Source organism: Oryctolagus cuniculus, chromosome 10, assembly GCF_964237555.1.
Source record: "Oryctolagus cuniculus chromosome 10, mOryCun1.1, whole genome shotgun sequence".
Classification (NCBI taxonomy): Eukaryota; Metazoa; Chordata; class Mammalia; order Lagomorpha; family Leporidae; genus Oryctolagus; species Oryctolagus cuniculus.
This window is the reverse complement of record NC_091441.1, coordinates 117,663,694-117,687,538: the sequence shown is the minus strand read 5'-3', so window position 1 is coordinate 117,687,538 and position 23,845 is coordinate 117,663,694. Positions and strand designations below refer to the sequence as shown.

The following is a 23,845-nucleotide window of genomic DNA, read 5'->3' as shown; positions in this document are numbered from 1 at the left end:
CGCTCCTCCAAGTAGCTGCAACAGCCCCCAGCCAGGAACAGGGCACGCGGCCCAGGTCTCCCGCGGGCATGGCAGGGATTCAGTCGGTTGAGCCATTACCGCTGCCTCCCGGGGCGGCTGGAGACAGGCCCCGAGCCAGGGACCGAGCTCCGGCGCTCCGATGCAGGCGTCTTGCCCCGGGGTGACGTTATTTCAGACTGACGAGGAGACTGCGCATTTACGAATTCCATTTATTGTGCGCTCTTCATTTAGTAGCTGGTGTTCAATATCCGGGGTCTGAAAGACTCGACTGCGCCCAGGGAGAAGGTGCCGACAGCAGCCGTCGTTAGGTGCCAGAAGGACAGACCCAGCGTTTCAAAGTTATTGTGACTTTACGACTACTGGGACAGTGAGGCCTACCCTGAGCAACGCCGAAGACGAGGGCAATGGCCGTCCCGCAAGGGCTGTGACGGGCAGGCTGACCGGCGGCGTGGCCAGCGGCGGAAACGGGCACCTCCTGCCCGCCCCCACAGGCGCTCCTCCCTCCCCGACCGCGTCTGTCAGGGCAGAGAGGATCCTTTCCCGAAACCGGGCCTCCATGGCAGAGAAGGGAGAGTGGCGTAAGAGCATCCTCAGAACTGGAAACCAAACCCAGCCCCCCACACGGTGCCGGCCCAGGGCTGCCAGTGAGTGCAGGGAAGGCGTCGGGGGCAGCAGGCGCCTGGCCATGTGCAGCTGGTTTGTGGTTTTTGTAACTAGTTTTCCAGAAAAGCAGAAAAGAATGCAAATCAGTCACCTGCAGTATTTAGAATACAACATCTCCCCTCGGGCTTTTATAAACACGGCACCTGGTACGGCACCGGCACCAGCAAGCTCCGTGGGGAAGCCTAATTCCTGTTACGCTTATTTCTCGGCTCGACCTCTGTGCCGCTGGCTGCTCTCGCGCGGCGATTCTGTCTGGGACTGATTTCCACATCCTGAGGATCGTTTCTGAAAACAGAAAAAAATGACACCTCAGAGAGCACTCCTCGCTCTGCAGCAGTTCCCACCCGCAAGCGCCAGTACGCATGCTCTCACTGCAGCTCCCGCAGCCCCTGTCACTGACAGCGTGGTGCTCCGTGGCATCCCCACGGGAACCCTGACAAACAGGACATCCATTCCCCATTCCCCGAGAACGCTTGCAGGAATCTGGGGCGAGGCAGGGGCTGGGGGACCCCTCCCACGTTAACCAAAAGGAAAAGGCAGTCTACCGGAACCATAACCCTGCTGATCCCACCAGACTTGAGGTTGTCAGGTAACCAGAAAACAAAACCCAGGAGAAACAGGCCTCCAGGGAAACAGGCCACAGGATTCTGCACTTCCGGCACAGCCTTGGGGACACGGTGGCTGTGGCACAGCGGGGAAGACCTAACCTTCCACACAGCCTGAAGCTGGGGCCCGCCCGAGGACCCGGACGCCAGGAGGGGCCGCTGGCACTTGCGAGCTCTTCCCCAAGAGCCTCCACCAGCTGGCCAGGCAGGGCCTTGGGCCGGAGGCAGGGGAGTGCCCACTGCTGCCACCCCGCCTGCTTGCCTGCACGCTCCTCCCCTGGAAGCAAAAGCTTGCAATCGCTGGGGGACGAACAGGAAGCTCCCTGGCCCAGGGGGCTCAGCAAAGAGCCATAGCTCCAGGAAGCGGAGGTAACCGGGGTCTGGCTAAGGGGGGAGGGGGCACAGGCGAAGACTCAGCCCAAGGAAAGCAGAGAGAAGCTCTGCCCAGAGAAGGGGCAGATGACCCCCCCCACACACCAGGGGCTGCTGACCCCACCCCCGCACCAGGGGCAGATGACCCCCACACACACACCAGGGGCTGATGACCCCACCCCCACACCAGGGGCAGGTGACCCCACACCAGGGGCTGATGACCCCACCCCCACACCAGGGGCAGATGACCCCCACACACACACCAGGGGCTGCTGATCCCACCCCCACACCAGGGGCTGCTGACCCCACTCCCCCACCAGGGGCAGGTGACCCCACACCAGGGGCTGATGACCCCACCCCCACACCAGGGGCAGGTGACCCCACACCAGGGGCTGATGACCCCACCCCCACACCAGGCGGGCTCTGGCAGGGGACCCTGAGTGTGTGGGATCATCGGGTCAGGGGAGAGGAGGAAGAAGCGGACGGAGGGAGGCTGAGCCAGCCCCATCTCTAAGATCTGGGTGCACAGGGTCTCCTCCGACTGCAGCTGGACTGACAATGGGGAACGCAGCTGCCCATCATGAGCCTGGCACCAAGCGACAAGCCGGAGCTGGACACGGCTGAGGGAGAGCCCAGGCCATGGAGAGGTGCTCCGCGGTGCAGATGCTGGAATGGAAGGAGGCCGTCAGCCGGCACAGCCCCCCACAATCCAGCCTTCAAGCTCAGCACGGTAACAGCAGCGTACTGCCAGCGGAACACGCGGCCACTGAGGCAGTGAGGGGCCCGCCAGCCACTGGGCTCTCCAGCACAGGTCAAGCCCTGAACGGCCTGCCAAGAAGTCTGCCCAGGAACGCCGGGCACCTGTCTCCAGGCTCATCACAGCACGGCGCGCGTTCAACCAAAGTGCACAACAAAGAAGCAACGCCAACAGCAAACCAGGAAGAGACAGAGACGACCCCTGGCTGCACCATCAGACCAGGTTAGACGAGCAACGACTATTTCACCATGCGAAGTATTCTGGAAAAGCTGGACGACACGACCGAGAGACGGGGAATTCAGCAGACACAGAACTCTGGGGTCAAGTGGAAATGCCGGGAAAAACGCACGGCATCAGAGCTGGAGAACGCTCGCAATGGTTTCACGACTACAGCACGCAAAGATGACGTGAACTGCTGAACACAAAGACAGGGAACCGTGGGGGGGGGGGGGACGCGGAGGAGGAGACAGCACTCAGGACGGCGCACACACAGCGGGCATGAGGTGTGAGCACTGAGGGAACCGCACACCTAGCAACACGCCTCTCAAAGATGGAAACCAGACGCTCTCACACAAACGCTAAGAGCAGTGCCCGCCAGCAGGGAGGGGTCTTCAAGACGTCCACGGAAAGATGCACGCTATGCAGAAACTGCACACGGACAGGCATCTGGCCCCGCACAATACCGCCCCTGTTTCTATCCCGCGTGGTTTCTAGGAACAGAGGTAAAACGGTCCGGCTGAGGGAAGCACAGGTAAAGACGCGGCCCAGGGAAAGCTGGAATTCCCCCAGTGCACGGCATGCCCCTGGCCAGTCTGATTAACCGGCAGACACCCAAGTTAGAAATTAGTACTTGTTTTTGGAGGGAGTGCCTGAGGGCAGCCATGGTGACGTCTCTCCTTTGTCCACGCCTGTCCATATGGGGACAGGAAAGGCATCTGGCGGTGATGGCACGTGTCCACAGGAGATTCCTCAGCAAGGGGAAGGGGCAGGGGTCTGATCATGGTCAAAGCCACGTGGCAGAGAGCAGTGGACCCAGCCACCCGTCGGCCACCTGGAAGGCATCTGTCCCAGGCTGGGAGCGTGCGGTCAGGCCAGGGCATTTCCCCTCCCGCAGGCACTGCTCTCAGTCCCTGCCTTCCCATGCCCCCACCATCTGCGCGCTTCCCTCCACAGGGTCAGTGTCTTCCTTCTCCTCTCCCAAGGTCAGCACCTTTCCATCAGTTGCAGCTGTTTTCAACCAATCCCTGCTCTCACCCTGCCCCTCACTCAGAATGTCAGCTACGGGACACAGGAGCGTCTTCACCAGCAGCGCTGAAATCACTAGCGAGCCACACCACAGACCTGGGTGCAAAAATCCACAACTTCCAGGACTTCAGAGAGAACCTTGGTGATACTGAATAAGGCAAAGATGTCCTTCAGGACACAAAAAATAGAAAACATAAAAAAAAAACTAATATATTACATTTCACCAGAATTATAAATTGCTCTTTGAAATACACTATCAAGAAATGATACGGCAAATAAGGCTTTCGTCACAAAGATCAGAGGGCAGACTGTGGGGAGCTCTGCCCTGAGCACTTGAAGACGGCTCTTCAGGACCTGGGACAGGGAGCCTGCTGACCTGTGCCTCGGACTCAGAGCCAGGGGCCTTCCCACGTTCTGTCTCCGGGAATCACACAGCCACCCCCAGCCCTGCAAGGCCAGGAGAGCAGAGGTGAGCAGGACCACGGTCTGCACCAAGCCCGCAGGCCCATTCTGCTAGAACCTGCCTGGCTCTCCATCCACAAAGATGAACACCATGAGTTCACACCCACGCACCACACCTTTTATTTTTTTTTTTAAAGAGTTATGTGTTTATTTGAAAGGCAGAGTTAGAGAGAGAGACACCACGACTTGGTGGGCTGTAGCTCCTTGCTGCTCCTAGGTGCTTTTGCTTCTCACTTTAATTTTTAAATTGTTTTTCATTATATTTTTGCTTCGTGTGTTGGAGGGCTCCTGTTAGATTTATACATGCTTCAAAGCATTACATTTTCTTGACAGATCAACCTTGTTAGGTATGATAAAGTGTCACATCTTCATTAACCATCTACCTCGTAAAGCTGACTTTGATATCAGCATAGCCATGCCACCAGCTCCTCCAGTTACTGTAGGAATGAGATCTCTTTATCCTTACTTGCATCTTCCAGTCTAACTGTGTCTCTTGTTGGCAGAACACAGTCATTCCTGAAGAGAAAAGCCATTCTGCCCATTTCTGCCTTTTAATGGGATTGTCTAAATCCACTTACCCATGATGTAGTTCCTGATGAGGGTCACCACTGTTGTGTGCCACTTACTGCTGGTGTCTATGTTGGGCCTTTTGTTGTGGCTGTTCCTCTCATCTGCATCACTGAAATGCCGAGTTACAGCCCCTGAGTTCCCTGAGCATTGTTTTACTCTATTTTAAAGTTTCTTAGTGGTTGCCTTGGGGATTACAATTAACATATTCATCAGTAACAAAATCGAGTTCAGATTAATACCAACATACTGCAACAGCAACAAAACTTCCCTCCCGTGCACACAAACTAGGCTTTATCCATCGCAAGCCCATCAACACAGGTTTACAATGATTGCCTGATACAGTGTCTTTTATGCAGAGAAGAAAAAGGGCTACAAACACACACACCAGCCCTGTCTACACATATTCACCCAGGGAGTCACTCTGTCCCGGCTGTTTCCTGAAGATCCGCGTCGCCGTCCAGCGTCCCCTCACTCCAGCCGTCAGCGTCCCCTCACTCCAGCCGTCAGCACTGCCTGCAGGACGGCGTCCTGGGGAGCGTTCTCCCAGTTCTTGTTTCTCTGAAAAGAACTTTTCCTTCATTTCTGAAGGCCAAATTCATGGGAGGCAGAATTTCTGACAGTCCTTCTCTTCAAGCACTTGGAACAAGCCATTTCCTCCTCTGGCCTCCATCTTGTAATGAGAAACCATCAGATTTCTTGTAGTAAATCACTTTTCCCTTCTTCTGAGACTTGCTCTGTTTTTCTCTCCTGAAAGCTTGGTTGTGATGTGTCTAGACACAGGCAGCTTCGCATTTAGACCACATGGAGCCTGCAGAGATTCCGGAACCGGCAGCTGAGTCTTTCTCATTCAGTAGAAGTCTCCATTCCCTGTGTGTTTACAGCGGCTTTCTGCCCCTTCCCCCTCTCCTCTCCTTCCGGATTCCCATCCCCTGTATGTGGGTGCTCAGCGGTGCTCAGGGGTCCTGGCTGTTCCTTACTCTTCATTCTTTCTTCTCTGTGGCTCAGACCGGAGAAGCTCAACTGACCCAGCCTCGAGTCACGGTTCCTTCTTCAGCCTGCTCAGAACTGCTGTCGAGCCCCTTAGTGAACTTCACTTCCAGTTATTTTCCCTTTTAACTTCAGGGGTTTTTAAAAAAATCACTTCTAACCTTTATTGGTCTTCCGTATTTGGGAGGCTACTGTACTCACACATTCTGTAGTTCTCTGAATGTAATGAAACAGCTGACCTCAGGACCCACTCTCCGTCCTGGTAGGACCACAGAAAGGACATCCTGATGTGTGGCTCCACTGCCTCACGGTGACCACACAAAGGACGGGGAGAGCAAGGGCCGCCGTAGACAGGGCCAAGTTTTCCCGTTATTCTTTCTTCCTTTTTTTTTTTTTTTTTTGTTTTGTTTTAAAGATTTATTTATTTGAAAGGCAGAGTTTCAGAGAGGCAGAGGCAGAGACAGAGAGCAAGGTCTTCCATTTGCTAGGTCACTCCCCAAATGGCTGCAATGGCCGGAGCTGGGCCAATCTGAAGCCAGGAGCTTCTCCTGGGTCTCCCATGTGTGTGCAGGGGCCCAAGCCCTTGGACCATCTTCTACTTTCCAAGGCCACAGCTCAGAGTTGGATTAGAAGTGGGGCAGCCATATGGGATGCTGGCACTGTAGGTGGCAGCTTTATTCGCTACCACAAAAAACAAGACAAAACACAACACCAGGATCAGTCCCCCTACTAGAAATACTTTGAATTATTTATGCCCTGTATAGGGCAAAGGGCCCACCCACAACACCAAAGCATAATCTGAGAGACAAGCACAGGACATGAAAGGGAAGCCACAGGCCAATGCCCAGCGCAGTAACAAAAACATCTTCAACCAAGTATCAGCAGCCAAGCCCCGCAACACATAAAGAAATCTAACACCACACCACATTAGGTTTATTTCAAGAACCCAATCTTGGTTTAACATTTGAAAAATCAATTAATATAATTTATATTATCCAAAGGACATCTCAAATCTTAAAAGCCTTTGATAAAATTCAACACCTGCTCATGTTAAAAATTTGGAACTGAAGGTCAAATATTGAATGCCTTCCTGTCAAGACTGGATACAAGAAAGACACAAGAAAGAAAAGGACACCCTTACAAAACACTTCTCAGTAACGCTGCAGTAATGGTCTTTACCAGTGAAAGTTAGCAAGACAGGAGATAGGATGCATTTACAGACGTGACATGGCTATACACATAGAAAAGAATATTAAAACTATCAGAATTACCTAGTAAATTTATAAAGTGTCTTGAACATAGCTAGGACAACAAACTAATTTCATTAGTATTATATACAAGCAATAATCAATAAGAAAACACAAAACAAACATAAATTTAAGCATTAAAAAGTCACAAATATACAGAAATAAATATAACACAAGAGCTAATAACCTCTACACAGAAATATACCAAACATTAGTAGAAAAAAACTTCGAGACCTTAAGCAAATGGATGACAACACCCTATTCAGAGACGAGCAGTATCACTACAAGAGCTTCTTGAAGACAACAGTGGAGCACGTCTTCATGACCAAGAAAGACAAACTTCTATACCCGACGCAAAACGCACCAACCACAAAGAAAGCTGAACTGGACACCATCATTAAGAATTTCTGCTCAAAACATATCAAGAAGAGAGCAAAAACTGGCCATGGAAAGATGTCGCGGCAACAGAGACTCACTACAGAGGACTCCCCAACCAACCACTCCCACAGGGGGCTCCCCCTCCCAACACTCCCACAGGGGGCTCCTCAACCAACCACTCCCACAGGGGGCTCCCCCTCCCAGCCACTCCCACAGGGGGCTCCCCCTCCCAACCACTCCCACAGGGGGCTCCTCAACCAACCACTCCCACAGGGGGCTCCTCAACCAACCACTCCCACAGGGGACTCCCCCTCCCAACACTCCCACAGGGGACTCCCCCTCCCAACCACTCCCACAGGGGGCTCCCCCTCCCAACACTCCCACAGGGGACTCCCCCTCCCAACCACTCCCACAGGGGGCTCCCCCCCAACCACTCCCACAGGGGACACCCCCTCCCAACACTCCCACAGGGGACTCCCCCTCCCAACACTCCCACAGGGGACTCCCCCTCCCAACCACTCCCACAGGGGACACCCCCTCCCAACCACTCCCACAGGGGACTCCCCCTCCCAACCACTCCCACAGGGGACACCCCCTCCCAACCACTCCCACAGGGGACTCCCCCTCCCAACCACTCCCACAGGGGACTCCCCCCCCCAACACTCCCACAGGGGACTCCCCCTCCCAACCACTCCCACAGGGGACTCCCCCTCCCTACCACTCCCACAGGGGACTCCCCCTCCCAACCACTCCCACAGGGGACTCCCCCTCCCAACACTCCCACAGGGGGCTCCCCCTCCCAACCACTCCCACAGGGGACTCCCCCCCCCAACCACTCCCACAGGGGACACCCCCTCCCAACCACTCCCACAGGGGGCTCCCCCTCCCAACACTCCCACAGGGGGCTCCTCAACCAACCACTCCCACAGGGGCTCCCCCTCCCTACCACTCCCACAGGGGACTCCCCCTCCCAACACTCCCACAGGGGGCTCCCTAACCAACCACTCCCACAGGGGACTCCCCCCCCAACCACTCCCACAGGGGACTCCCCCTCCCTACCACTCCCACAGGGGGCTCCTCAACCAACCACTCCCACAGGGGACTCCCCCTCCCAACCACTCCCACAGGGGACTCCCCCTCCCAACCACTCCCACAGGGGCTCCCCCTCCCAACCACTCCCACAGGGGACTCCCCCTCCCAACCACTCCCACAGGGGACTCCCCCTCCCAACACTCCCACAGGGGACTCCTCAACCAACCACTCCCACAGGGGACTCCTCCTCCCAACCACTCCCACAGGGGGCTCCTCAACGAACCACTCCCACAGGGGACTCCCCCTCCCAACCACTCCCACAGGGGACTCCCCCTCCCAACCACTCCCACAGGGGACTCCCCAACCAACCACTCCCACAGGGGCTCCCCCTCCCAACCACTCCCACAGGGGCTCCCCCTCCCAACCACTCCCACAGGGGACTCCCCCTCCCAACACTCCCACAGGGGACTCCCCCTCCCAACCACTCCCACAGACAACAAGAGGTGAGAAAAGACATCGCGATTCATCAGAAGACGGTTCCAAGGTCTGAATAAAACACTGCCCGAAATGTGAACAACCATATGAAAGTACACTCCACATAGTCACAAAACAGAGTGCAACTTTAAAGCAAGATGAGAGGCCGCTGGATGGCCACTAGACCAGTGTTGCTAAGAATGCGCAACAGCTGAGCCTCCCACGGTGGCCAGAACTCAGTGCTGGCAGGAGCTACTAAGACTGGATGGATGCACAGACTTTACTCAAGAATGCCACTCCTGGGACACACTCAACAGAAATGAACACACACGCATCAAAGGACAAACCCCGTTCCCATCAGCCTTAGTCATCCAGGCCCCAACTCAGAGCCACCACCCATGTATCTACCAAGAGCGGCCTCGGGAAAACAGTGACTGACTCACACAACGGAACAGCACAGGCCAGGAGCTCCAGCACTTTAGCAGGCAACAGCACCCCTGGGGCTTGTCAAAACACTCGGACCACACCGGCAGCTTCTAACTCCGGCAGGTCTGGGGGTCTTAATGATCTGTTTTTCTGACAGTCTCAGCTGACTCAGAAGCTGCTGACCCGGGGGCTGGACTACAAGAGAAGCTATGAAAGTAACAAACTGCTGTCACATGCAGCAGTGGGAAGCTCTCACCCAGAAAATGTTGCCCAAAGAAGGATGTCAAAGGACACCTCCCGATTCCAGCTACGGGAAGCTCACAACCGGCAAAGTCAACCCCTGGTGATACGAAGTCGCGCTTAAGTCCTGTGGGTTTTCACTGGTCATGCTCCACGTCTAGATCCAGGTGGCTGCTACACGGGGGTCAGGGTCCAGCACACTGGTGGCCCCCAGGGAACCATAATCCCCGTCCTAGAATCTGGGGCTGACCCTGTAACTCACTCTCAGAGAGGCAGCAGCAGTTTCAGAAGTCTGAGGAAGGGGGGCCCAACAGCTCTCACATCTGCACTCGGGGGGAGCTGGTTCAGTCTAGGTCCAATCTGCTTGACAATCCAAACAGCTTTGTATTAGGACTTGCCAACTATGGCAGGGACAGAATGACCGGTAAGAAAGGACGGGAGCCCTACAGAACCAGAGCGAGCACAGCCGTGGTCTGCAGGGGTCAGAGGACGCGCACAAGGAAGCTCCTCCTGCTCCTGCTGTGGCAGAGGACAGCACAGCTGTGGGTGGCAGAGAACAGAGAACTGCCCCGCAGGCCGCAGGACACGGGGCACCAGCGATGCGGTGAGCACTGCAGGGGCCTGGCAGGTGAGCACATGAGTGCCCTCTACTGATCGTACTTAGCTGGACAAGGAAAAATATTTCAAGGGCCCAGTTCAATGTTCACCAGGTAGGCAAGCAGGGGGTGAATTTGGAGCTGAGAGGCAGTCAACTGATCCCTGGCACAGGAGCCCTGAGCCTCTGCTCAGGAACCGCAGCTGTCCTGCTAAGACCACATGGACCATGCAGGAAGACACACGGAGAAGAACAAGTGAAGACCACAAGGGGAGAGGAAGAGGAAGGAGCCCCCACCACTGCTGAGCAAGGCCAGGCTAAGGACTGGGGGTGAAGCTCCCAAAGGTGCAGGGTGGTCTGGTAAGTGGCAATTAGAAAACCATCCAGGGGGCTGGCGTTTAGCACAGCAACCAGGACGCCGCCTGGGAGGCCTGCATCCACACTGGTGTCGGAGGTCAGGTCCTCGCTGGCTTCCTGCTAATGCACAGATCTGGCTGAGTACTGCACACCTGGCGTCAGCCTGGCCCAGCCCCAGCTGTTACGGACATTCGGAGAGTGAATTAGTGGATGAGGGATCTCTCTCTGTCATTTAAATAAAATAAAATAAATAATATTAAAAAAAAAAAAAACCCTAGTGGCGGTGCCGCGGCTCAATAGGCTAATCTGCCTGCAGCGCCGGCACACCGGGTTCTAGTCCCGGTCGGGGCGCCGGATTCTGTCCCTGTTGCCCCTCTTCCAGGCCAGCTCTCTGCTGTGGCCAGGGAGTGCAGTGGAGGATGGCCCAAGTCCTTGGGCCCTGCACCCACATGGCGACCAGACAGCCGCCTAGTGAGCTTCAAGTGGGAACTGCAGGAGGGCCGGCTTCCTGACTCGGCCTGGTCCAGACAGGGACTGTGGCTGTCCGCAGTGCCCCGCACTCAGCTGAAACCAGGAGCCAGGACTCTGACCCTGGCACGTGCCACTGACGGCAGTGGACCTGCACCTGTCAACCTTCCTCTCGGAAGGCCGGCTTCCTTCTCTGTGAGCGCTGAGGGAGCGTCTGTCTTCGGAGTGCTCACAGTCAGGTTTTTAACAGGCTGCCACGATCAGGAATGCGTGTGGGCTCAGGAATTCTGGGCTTCAGCTCACCAGACAGAGGCGTCAGGGTTTAGTTCAGCACGAACAGGTACAAGAGGAAGCAGTTAGCCAAGGAATGGCCTCCTTTTCCAGAACCCAAACTTCCACGCGAGGTGAAAAAATAATGCGGCCAAAACAGCAAACTTTCAAACAATGCTACTGCAGGAAACTCCAAGTCTCCCCACAGCAACTCGCAGCGCATGCCCTGAAACACCACTCCTCCCGCCCCTCCCCGGGCAGCCAGCGGGAGCTGCAGGGTCGAGCACCCAGCAAACCACTCCTCTTAGAACAGGAGGGCCCACAGCTGCGGCGCTGACTCGCACACCTCGGGGTGGAACCTCGGCTCCACCCACTTCACGCGTTACTGCGCAGTCTTGGTGTGCAGAGCTACCACAAAACTGGGGTAATAACAGTCCTTCATGGTGTTAAGAAATTTAAGTGTGATTACATATGCAAAGCACTGCTAAGGGTTAGACACGCGTGGACCCTGGGGTTACAACGCTCCACTGAGAGTCCAGGAAAGACTGACGCGGCACTGTAAGGGCTGACACTTACGGACGCGCCCTGGTGCGGACAGCTGGGGAAGGCTCCTGAGCCGGGCTCTGAGAGGGCGCAGGTGCACACGGGTGACGCGGGAGGAAAGCGGCGGGACTGGCGCAGGGACAGCCTGGTCAGAGGTCGAGCGGGGAGGAAGCCTGGTGCTTAAGAAGGTCTGTGAGACCTGAGAATCCAGTGGGAAGGGTGGCCAGCTGGAGGCTGAGAGCTGAGTCGGGAGATCTGCCCTGCAGGCCTTTCAGCACGTTCAACAGTCCCTTCCTATTTCTGGGAGGAACAACGAGCCACAGAAGCTTTCTAAATAAAGTTTATTTATTTTGAAAGTCAGAGTTACAGAGAGAGAGAAGGAAGGAGAGAGAGCAACCTTCCACCCACTGGTTCACTCCCCAGATGGCGTAGCAGCCAGAGTTATGCCAGGCTGAAGCCAGGAGCCCGCAGCTTCATCTGGGTCTCCCACGCGGATGGCAGGGGCTAAAGCACTTGGGCCAGCCTCTGCCGCCCTTCCCAGGCCCTGAGAAGGGAGTTCAATCAGAAGTGGAGTGATTATGAGGCTCTGCCCTTGGAGACAGGATGCCGTGGCCCCAGAGAGAACGAGGAGATACACGGATGGATTCCAGAGGTAATTAAGACAAAATCCTCCGGCCTGATGACAGCATACAGGCAACAGAGAAGAAGATTTCAAGAATGATACCTAGTTTTTCTGGTCTTAAGAAACTGTCTGAAAAGGAACATTGAAAAAGGATCATGTTTTTATTTTTCTTTAAAAACTTTTAAGGGTCCAGCATTGTGGTGTAGCAGGTAAAGCCATCACCTGTGACAATGGCATCCCATCCAGGCGCCGATTATGGGGTCCACTTCCAATCCAGCTTCCTGCTAACGGCCTGGGATAAGCAGCAGTAGAGGATCCCCACATGCTGGGGTCCCTGCAACCCATGTGGGAGACCTGGATGAAGCACCTGGCTTCAGCCTGGCCCAGCCCTGGCTACTGCAGCCATCTGGGGAGTGAACCAGCAGGTGGAAGATCTCTGTCTTCCTCTTTCTCTGCAACTCTTTCAAATAAATAAACCTTAGGAAAAAAACCTTTTGAGGGGTGGTGGGACCAAGTGTTCAAATCTGCACATACTGAGTCTGAGGGGTCTTAAAAATATCTAAGAGAAGACATCGCGTTCACAGTGGACACAGGTGTCAGGCCCAGGAGAGGCACGGCAGCAGCCACAAAATTATTAGGAGATAAATTTAATCTTGACCAACACCAACAATTAATGAGCTGGTGGAGGACAAACCTGAAAATCAAACGAAAAAGAAAGTGCTGGAGAATCAAGAGGGAAATCTGTGCCCTGGAGGCGAAGAGGGCGGCCCCGCAGGCACGACAGGGACCCTGCACCCGACACTGCTCTGGGGCCAAGGGGTGATCCTGAAATTCCCACGTGGATTCCGCGAACGAGAGATCTTCAGTAATGTCAGCGCAGGGCGCTGTGAAGAACAGGGGCTGGCTGAGCAGGCAGGGGATCAGACCCACGGGAGACACCACGGGGGAGGAAGGGGCGACACGGTGGGAGCTGCAGACAGATGGGAAACTGGGTAGGACGTTTTCATTTGTCCTGTGATGGGAAAGCTCCAAGCACATCCACAGCAAAAGGGAGAGGGACAGTTTCTGAGACAAGGGAGGCACGAGCAGGAGGAGGGCCTGGCCTCAGTGGAAGGAGGGACGTCCCATGACCGTGAAGACGGCCCAGCGCAGGCAGACGCAGCGTCTGAGGCGGGGAGGACAGGGCACCCATCTCCGTCTGCCTTCTCCACAGAGGAGGCACCGCAAGCGTCTGAAGACCGTAAGCCAGTGCTTCATGCTACCCTAGACCAGGCCACAGAAGCAATCTGCCCTTAGGAGCCAGACAGCCACAGCAGGATTCCATTCCTGAGCAGAAATACACAGAAACCAGCGCTGAGTCAGAAATCTTGCCCTGTGTGCGGATGCAGTTTTCGTAATTCTGTCAGAGAGCCCATTCTCTTAATGAAAACAGCCGCCCAGACCACCGTTCCCCGGGTCCGAGTGCGAGAACTCACCTGTGCGCTGCCTCCCAGGCTTCCTCTTCTTCCAGCAGGTCTCTGATGATGTCTGAACTGGAACTGAAAGCACAGGGACGTGAGTATCGCCACACAGCAACACAGCACCTTTCCACTCACGTAAACTCGCAGGCAGTGCCAGGCAGTCTGTCCCGACACAGGCGGATCGGAGGGCTGCTGCTGGTTACTGGCAGGGGGCAGAGGGGTACAACAGGAAGGGCCAGCACAGGGCCCAGCACAGCGCAGGGCGAGGGACCTGCTCACCAGCACTGGGACATGATTTCACAGCTGTGCACACTCATCAGAACTCAGCTGTAAAACAGGCTCAATAAATCAGCAAAGCAATCCTGCAATAGTGTCCGATCCAAATAGTCTTGAGACTTCAATTTCCTGTATCAATCAAACATCAAATCGTGTTTTACAAACTCTGTTCCACTAATAAGATTCACAGGACATAACAAGCTCCTAGGAGCCTTTATACCCACAGTGAAGTAAATTCAATTTCTTTCCATTGTGCTAATGATGGAATTTGTTGTCATGTAACCCAGACATAATACCAGACATGCATTATTAGTTAAACAGTGTTATGGTTTTAATATCTTGTTCTTACTCAAATAAAGATGTAAATATTTTAGAAAAGACAGGTGGGGGATGGTGTTGTGGAGTAGCAGGCTAAGCCTCTGCCTTTGGTGCTGGTTCACGACCCAGCTGCTCTATTTCCAATCCAGCTCCCTGCTAATGCACCTAGGAAAGCAGCAGAAGACGGCCCAAGTGCTTGTGCCTCTGCACTCACATGGCAGATCTGGAAGAATCTCCTGGCTCTTGGCTTCCGCCTGGCCCAGCCCCAGCCACTGTGGCCATCTGGGGAGTGAACCTGTGGCTAGAGGCTCTCTCTCTCTCTCTCCTTCTCCTTCTGTAACTCTGCCTTTCAAATCAATCTTTTTTTTTTTTTTTTTTAAAGGACATGTATAGAGCAATATGAGAAGCATGTCCTATATGACAGACACAGAGCATCACGGGCACTGCTGGACAGCTCGGCAACAGGGGTCACCACCACAGGTGCTCCACTCACCCCCCTCCAAGTGAGAAGGAACAGGCCCAGAAATGTTACTCCAATCACACTTCGAAGGAAACTCTGTGAATAAAAGTTTAAAATTCATGAAATTGTAAGTGCCAAGGACTCATTCTCAAGTCACTCTGAAGCAACGCTCGCCTGTGATCATTGAACACAACTCTCTACCAAATACTCTGGCCGGGGGTTCCCCGAGACTCCCGGTTCTCTGGGGGTGGGGAGGGGGGATACAAGCAGGAGTCACTCTGTGGCTCACACGTGGGCTGGCCTGGTGGGGTGCAGGCTCACTGGCAGCGCCCTGCCCACTAACGTGCCCTGCTCGACGTTCCCAGAGCATTTCAAGACAGGAGCCCACTGCTCCCACTAGAGATAGGTTTAGTGTTTGTCACTTGAGAAAAATACATAGTTACTATAAATGCATGAGTTACTCCAGTGGCACGTGAACCATGAGACACTTTTCTCCACCTGCGGATGCACTGGGATGGCTCCTTCAGGCCCTGGGCTGGAGCCCTTGGTCTACCTGTCAGAGGGGCTAACCCCAGCCCCTGCTCCTTCATACACTGGGAGCAGCCCCTGCTCAAACTCAAGTGGCCCCGAATTTAACATCAGTCATTCTCACTTGAAGCTGGCTTCCTCCTGAAGCCACTCCCTAAATGTCGATTTTAGTAGGAGAGAAGGAGAAGCTACGGTCCTAAAGGGCACTAGAGTGGATCTCAGCAGACTGGACTGACCCAGGAGACCCCCACTGCCAGCCCACTCCCACCAACACAGCTCTGACCGTCCCGTTCACAAGACCCCTCCGCCGGCATTCCCTCCTGTGGAGGTATTCCCCGTGTGTGATGACAACAGAAGCAGTTTCTGAACCTTTGAACCTGTCGCCCTCTAGCCCAAAGCCACCCATTGCTCCTCCTGGACAGCACCAAGGCAGCTTCTCCCCTCCGCTCATTCCCTCCCCTCCTACAGGAACTCCTCAGACTTCCCCCAATCACCCGCATGAACCTGAACTGCGCAGTGTCCAGCCCCTTCTCTCCTCCCCACAGGACTACCCTTCTCGTTAGGAACCCATGAGCTGGGGTGTGGGGCTGGGGTGATGTCACTCTGGGTCCAGGTGGGCATCAGAGGTGACACAGAGGAAGACCAACTTCTGGCCAACACTGTCCCCAACACACACACACACACACACACACACACACACACTTTTTAAAGTTTTCAAACAGGAAGGATACAGACTGTCCTTACTGTTCCTGCAAAGTGAGCACAACAGGTCGGTGGATCCCGTCAACCAACCCAGGAGAGCCTATGATCAATGCACCAGGGGCTTTCACATCACCGGCGCAAACCAACAGTTTGTGAAAGGAAAATATTTGTGGTGCATTAACGACACAAACCTGTGCTGTGCTGCCTGAGGAAAACAGATGGCAGAGGAGGCGACCAAAGACACACATCAGCCCCTCCCTGCTCCCTCGGGCACTCGCCCGAATGATAACCACATCACCAAATGGACGAGGCAGCAAATGGGAGGTTAGAGCTCACTCACAACGAGGCTTCAGAAAATCAGCTACAGCCTTTGCTGCAATCCAGTCACCACGGAAATACTCAGAGCTGGTGCCCACATAAGTAAAATAGCAGACAGGACTGCTAACTCCCTTTCAAAATAATGCACTTATTATATTCTACTCCAGATCGCACTCCTACAACTGAACATGCGATTTCACATATGGTATTTGCAGAGAGACTATCAGGCACAACAATCAAGAGTTATTAAAATTATCACTCTCAGATCTCTTCCTTGAGGATTTAAGCAATTAATATTTTTGAAGTCTTAGTCATCTAATATGCCTTGAAGATCAGAAATTCCTTTAATACACTTCTAAGGCATTCAAATAAAATCTTCCAAAGGAGAAAAGTAATTACTCACTGGTATAACTGGGGTAAGGGCACACACAAGCCGACACAACTCCACCTTTGATGCCTACAACAAGGAAACTGTTCCGAGTAAAACTCCAGCTTTCCCACTACTGGGGCTGGAACCCTCTGGAGGACCTCGGTGCAGACGCTGGAGTGCATGAGGTGCAGTGTGTGAAGGCTACGCTCCTGTAGGACAGCACTCACTGACTGTGATGTCACCACCACCCAGGCTGGAGTGAGCACTACAACAGATTACACACTGTCTCACCAGCAAGAAACACAAACCTTGAATTCTGTAGAACTCCCCACCTCTGGTCCAGAAGATTCCAGGCTTGTTAAAATGCCACACTTAATTTTTCATACCATTTAAACCTTATTTTCAGAACTTAGTAATTCAGTAAGTTAATCTAGTGAAAATGTAGACACATGTGTTCTGGCCTGCCTGGTTTTCCTATATTGTATGCTTGTCATTCTCGGCCTAAAAGCAACACGGCTTCTCACCAGGCCAAAGAAAACGTTATCCTAGCATACTGCTTCTGTAGCACAGAATTTCATTGAACCGACAGAGATTTTAAACCTTATCTGAGAAGCAAAGTGCCAAATACAAAAGGATGTCTGGTAACACGTCTAAAGGGAACACGCTAATGTGAGCTTCAGAAAAGCCAAGGCACACTCCCACTTCCGTCACTTAACCTGGGGCAAGTGCCTTCACCCACCCAAGTCTGGACACCCGCACCTAGCAAGTCAGGGTGAGAACTCACGTGCTTCCAAACAGCTCTTTCTCAAAGGAATGTGCACAGTTGGCCAACAGGCATGTGAAAACATGCGCGGCATCACTAATGACCAGGAAAATGCAAATGAGGACCACAAGGAGATACCCCCTTACTCCAACAACACTGGCAGAGGACAAAGGCAGCAGGTACTGGCGAGGACGTGGAGACGGCACCCCATACACACTGCCGGAGTGTCAACTAGTGTGGCCACGCTGGCAAGCAGGATGGGCACTGCTCTAGACACTGAACGCAGATGGGCCAGTGCTGTGGCGCAGTGGGTTAACGCCCTGGCCTAAAGCGCTGGCATCCCATATGGGCTCCGGTTCGAGACCAGCTGCTCCACTTCCGAGCCAGCTCTCTGTTGTGGCCTGGGAAAGCAGAGGAAGATGGCCCAAGTCCTTGTGGGAGACCCGGAAGAAGCTCCTGCCTCCTGGCTTCAGATCGGCGCAGCTCCAGCTGTTGTGGCCAATTGGGGAGTGAACCATCAGATGGAAGACTGCCCCCCCGCCCCGTAACTCTTTCAAATAAATAAATAAATCTTAAAACAAAACAAACAAAACAAACGCTGAGCACAGAACCACCACGGGACCCGCCGTCCCACCCTGGGTGTGCGTGTGGAGGAGACAGTCCACCTGCTGACGAAACGTCTGCCTGCCCTTGTTTACTGCAACACTGCGCACAGCAGCCAGGAAGTGGAAACAGCCCAAGCGCCCAGCAGGTGGTGAGCGGACAGCTAACGCGTCATGTGTGTCTCGGCCCAGGAAGGATGGATGATCACACTGGTGGTGGCATGATGGAGCTGAGGTTGCAATGTGAGGTGGAAAGCCAAGCACCACCCGTGCTCACCCACGTGTGCAATCTACAGCAAGACCTCACAGAAGTTAACGCACAATGGTGGAAAGACGGGGGTGGGGAAGGATGGACAGGGCCTCGGTTACAACAAGGTGGGAGTATCACACAGGAGGGGAAGATAACGTTCAGCTGCTGTTTTTCTATAAAAAATAAAAAGAGAAAAGGGATATGTCTAAGACTAACAACAGCACGTGTGAAATGTCTAGCATGCGGCCTGACACACTGTAAGCCTTCATTAATGCCCATCCCATCGTCATAAAACAGACTTGGGTTGGAATCACCCAATTACTCCAGCACTATGACTCACTCCTAGGAAACCAATCACACACGCTCTTAGTCTTTGATTCCTGCTGCCTCCAGGACACCACTGCACAAATCCATCAGAACTTGTGATTTATCCAGCATGGCAGGTACGGTGGGGGCTGTGGGTGGAGAAAATGCGAACATCTGCTATAAAAATCCTGGGGATTAAAGATTCCTTACTGGGGAAATTTTCTGTCATCTGGTAGCCATCCGCCCTGTTACTCTCTCTCCTCTCCTGACTGCACCACCTTTAGTGCGTCTGCACTGACGGTGGGCAGGGCCCTGGAGACAGCGGGGACCTGAATGAACCTGAAAGAATCCAGCGACCTCGGGTCTCTCCTCACACCCTGACCTGGAGCAGTGCTGAGCAGGACGAGCAGCAGCTCACACGCCAGGCAAGTCAGCAGCGGCTGACAATGACATTAGAAAAGTCAACACCCAAGGTCCAAAACAACCATCACTGACGACAGTGACTCACAGCACCATTCTCCTGAGCTACTACCTGTATCCACCACGGTGATAACCACTTTATACACACTGCCTTTAATTTAGAGATGCGCCCAAGGTTGTCTCCCCATTTGTCAGATAGACAAAGGCACAAAGAAACCAAACAACAGATACAGCAAGGCAAAGCTCGTCGTCTTCCTCATCACTGCTGTAGAAGAATCTAATGCTATTAAATTAAATGCCGCTCATCTACAAGGGGTAAGGTCACTGCCTCCTACCTATTTCTCAAGGAGGGCTTTACCAGATAACCACCAAGGCTGAGAGAAAGCAATGTGAAGACCTTCACTGCTCTCAACTGGATCCAGAAAAAGGTTAAAAAAAAAACTCCAGACAAGAAAAAAAGATTAAAAAACGATTTGTCAAATAACAGAAAGAAAATCCTTGATATGAATGAAATCAAGCCACAATAACTCAGTTCATGGTCAGCTCACAAAGCCGCCACCACGTGTGATCACCTCCCTGCTCTGGAAGATCATTCAGGGCGGTGAGCAAAGCTCAGGCAGGCAAACAAAAATCCTTTCCCGCCAGGCAACTGTCCAGAGGCAGGCGCCAGGCACGGGGCGCTCACAGGGTCCTAGCAGTTTCAAGGAGAGGCTCTCAGAATCTCGATCAAAGACGTATTCTCCCAAACCAAATGTCCTGTGCATCAAAACCCACCACATACTATCATCAATTCCTTCAAAAATGCAAAAGATACTAAAGAACTATCCCATGTTTCCATATTCCTCTCTCTCTCTCTCTCTCTCTCTCTCTCTCTCTCTTTAAATACTTATCTGAAAGGCAAAGTTACAGAGGCAGAGAGAGAAACAGAGAGAGAGAGATCTTCCAGCCACTGGTTTATTCCTCAAATGGCTGCAACCTGGGACAGGGCTGATCTGAAGCCAGGAGCTTCTTCTGAGCCTCCCAGGAAGGTTCAGGAGCCCAAGTACCTGGGCCACCTTCTACTGCCTTCCCAGGCCACAGCAGAGAGCTGGATCAGAAGTGGAGCAGTCGGGATATGAACCGGTGCCCCTATGGGATGCCGGCACTGCAGGAGGCAGCTTCACCAGTTATGCCACAGTGCTGGCCCCTCAAAATTTTTTCTAGCAACTTTCAACACAGTTCAAAGATACTTTCAGAAAAAAGAGGACAATGAAACATAAAACAGTAACATATATTAGCAGAAAAGATTTTGTGATGTAGACTCATAGAATGACAAATGCCCTAAATAGCACTCTGGCCTCAGAATTAGCCCTTAAGGCATTCAGATCTGACTAAAAAGCCCACGAGAGCATTTTCAGGCATGGAAAGACAAGACACTGTGGCAAAAATGACCTACATGAAAGATCTCTGTGAGTGAGATCCCAGTGTAAAGAAGGGGCCACCAAAGAAGGAGGTACCTTTCTCTGAAGGGAGGAGAGAACTTCCACTTTGATTATGGCCCTGTCTAAATAATGTTGGAGTTTGTGGATTCAAGAGGCTTCCATAGCCTTGACAGCTCATGACAAGAGCCTCAGGTGATCACTGATGCCATACATAAGAGTGTCAGTTGTTAAATCAACAAGAGTCACTGGGCACTCACTCCCTACATAGGACCTCTGTCCTTAATGTGTTGTACTATGAGAATTAACGGTAAAACTAGTCTTCAAACAGAACTTTATACTCTGTGTGTCTGTGTGGGTGCAAACTATTGAATTCTTCAGTTAGTTAGAGTTGAACTTCTGTATATAAGGATAATTAAAAATCTTAATGAAGAATAATAAATAAATCTTAATGAAGAATAGGATGAGAGAGGGAGTAGAAGGTGGGACAGTTGGTGGGGGGGAGAACTGCTATAATCCGAAAGTTGTACTATGAAATTTATATTTATTTATAAATTTATATTTATAAATTTATATTTATATTTATTAAATAAAAGCTTTCTATAAAAAATAAATACATAAAAAATTTTGTGACATACTATTAAATCTTCCAATTATGAATGTTTTGGGGTAGGCCCTTGGCCTAGCAATTGAGATGCCCATGTCCCACACCTGTTACTGTTTTATGTCTCACTGTCCTCTCTGAGCTGACTGTCTGTGTTAGTGGCTCAAGGCTATGTTGGCACAGCACACTGAAGCAAGCTGCCACGGGCTGGTGAGACTGGGCGCTCAGGGTGGCTCAAGGCCACTGCAGCATTTCTGGACTCCCCTTTCACCTCCTATCCTGGCACGCGCTGAAATACCATCTTTCTCTATGTGCAGAAGAAAACGCCTAGAAACAACAAATTAGAAAGCATTACTTTGGGCCCAATCACTTCAAATTCTTACAGAAGTGCTGTGTTTTATTTATATGGAACAGAAATAAAGAACATTAGGTTAGTTACCAAATGCTGGAGTTCTCTTGGCTCACCACAGAAATTCAAATTTGAAATCAAATTAAATATTTGTGCTGATGTTAAAGTTACACAGTTAAGAAACAAAAAGAGGGCAACTCTATGAGGCTAATGAAGGTAACAGGGTTTTTTTTTTTTTTTAAGATTTATTCATTTATTCGAAAGTCAGAGTCACACAGAGAGAGAAGGAGAGGCAGAGAGAGAGAGAGAGAGAGGTCTTCCATCTGCTGGTTCACTCTCCAACTGTCTGCATTGGCCGGATACTGCGCCAATCTGAACCCAGGAGCCTGGAGAGTCTTCTGGGTCTCCCACGCGGGTGCAGGGGCCCAAGGACCTGGGCCATCTTCTATTGCTTTCCCAGGCCATAGCAGAGAGCTGGATCAGAAGAGGAGCAGCCGGGACTAGAACCGGCACCCATATGGGATGCCAGCACTGCAGGCGGTGGCTTTACCTGCTACGCCACAGAGCTGACCCCAGGGAAGTTTAAAGCTAAGAAAATATTCACTGCTCTAACCAGACACTGGTGCACACTCTCAAGTTTAATGGGCAGGAACAAAATCATGGGGCTTCATTTTGTTTTTATTCTTCCACCTATCAGTGGCACAGAAGACTGACAGAAACAAAAGCCAAACACTGAAAGACAAGGAGGTCGCAGCAACCCGTTACATGACAGCCCCAAGGGAGACAAGGCGAAGGCAAGCAGCAAACCCAAGACAGAGCTTCCTTCTGACACTTGGGAGGACTGGACGTGATCTCCAGTTCCTGGGCTCACAGGGACCCGAGGGTTGAGAATGAAGCTGGGCTGAGACCGGCACGTCTGCTGCACAGCAAGGCCGACCTCTGGTCACCTACTCAGCTGCTCACACGGACAATGCACATGCAGCTGCCCCCATGGGGTCGGCCAACGCCAACCACCCAATGCAACATCAAAGTTCAGGCCACAAGCTTCCAGCCTGAGGGTCTGCTGAAGGAGGAAGACCATTCCAGACACACCTGGAGAGCTGCGCTGTGGGCACGGAACACAGCCTCTGAGACTCAGCTCTCACACCAGTGTGAGGCTCAATGATCAAAAGTATATGAGGGGCCGGCACTGTGGCGTAGCAGGTAAAAGCCGCAGCCTGTGGTACCGGCATCCCATATGGGCACTGGTTCAAGTCCTGGTTGCTCCACTCCGATACAACTCTCTGCTGTGGCCTGGAAAAGCAGTAGAAGGGGGCCCAAGGAGACTCAGATGAATCCAGAATCCTGGGTTCAGATCGGCACAGCTCAGGTCATTGCTGTCATCTGGGGAGTGAACCAGAGGATGGAAGACTCCTCTCTCTCTCTCTCTCTCGCTCTCGCTCTCGCTCTCGCTCTCTCTCTGCCTCTCTGTAACTCTGACTTTCAAATAAATAAATAAATATTTTTTTAAGAATATGAGAAGAAACATACCTCCAAAACTGTATGCATCTCAAACTTTAAAAACACTTTATCTGAAAGCCAGCGAGGCGGCAGAGAGATAGAAAGAGGGCAGGGGAGACAGGGAAAGGGAGCAGGAGATCTATCTGTCGGATCACTCTCCAAACACCCAAAACAACTAGGGTTGGGCCTGGCTGAAGCCAGGAGCCAGACCTCCATCTGGGTCTCCCGTGTGGGCGGCAGGGACCAAAGCCCTTGAGCCACCGTGTGCTGCCTCCCAGGGACTGCTGGAGTCGGGACACAAACACAGGCTCCCTGATACGGGACACAGTGTCGGCACCAAACGTGCAATCCCACCCCAAGCTTTTGATGATACACATTTTTAATTTATTTGAGCTTATCCATACCCCAGTAACAGGTTATAAACGGCTCTAATGTGCTTCCCAGTACAAGAGCAGTATACTAAGGCCACACGACAACGAAATCTTGAAGGCTTTGACACTCAGACTTTGCAGAATTACCTAAAAACAAATTTTAAACAGAAGCCTGTGCCACTGAAGCCTATCACTTCTGAACGCCTGAGTTCCTCCGAGTTACAGGAACAATACGCACCACTTACGTGGCAAAATCAATAAGAGCAGGCCAGATCAGCGATTTACTATGTACCCATGTTCCAGAATGCATTTGTGTGAGAGCAGAGCACCGCGTCCCAGAGCGGCAGAGTGTGCTCTCAATCATGAGGCCCAGAGGACAGGAAGTGGAAACAGCTTACCCCAGGAAGTCAGCGCGCACACGATCATCCCACGGCTAATTAAACCCTGCTCTGCCTGCGTTCCATGCTAAGGCACCTTTCCCCCAGATTCTGTAGGT

The 23,845-nt window shown here is 52.6% G+C and overlaps 1 protein-coding gene across 14 annotated transcripts in view; it reads right to left on the bottom strand.

Moving 5' to 3' along the window:
• Positions 1 to 216: 216 nt before the first annotated feature.
• RAD18 (RAD18 E3 ubiquitin protein ligase) overlaps positions 217 to 23,845 on the bottom strand; it is a 102,250-nt gene continuing 78,621 nt past the window's right edge. For 7 of the 14 annotated variants that reach the window (XM_008273586.4, XM_002720617.5, XM_051831966.2 and 4 more), the window contains 2 exons: positions 13,810 to 13,872; positions 217 to 969 (listed from right to left, as the gene is read on the bottom strand). In XM_008273586.4, the coding sequence (XP_008271808.2) occupies positions 867 to 969; positions 13,810 to 13,872 (166 nt within the window). In that variant the 3' untranslated portion in view covers positions 217 to 866. Of the gene's footprint in view, positions 970 to 4,766; positions 6,364 to 9,741; positions 9,840 to 13,809; positions 13,873 to 14,102; positions 14,200 to 14,881; positions 14,945 to 23,845 lie in introns of those variants that run through there. The other 7 variants (XR_011379675.1, XR_011379674.1, XM_051831965.2 and 4 more) reach the window with 7 other exon arrangements.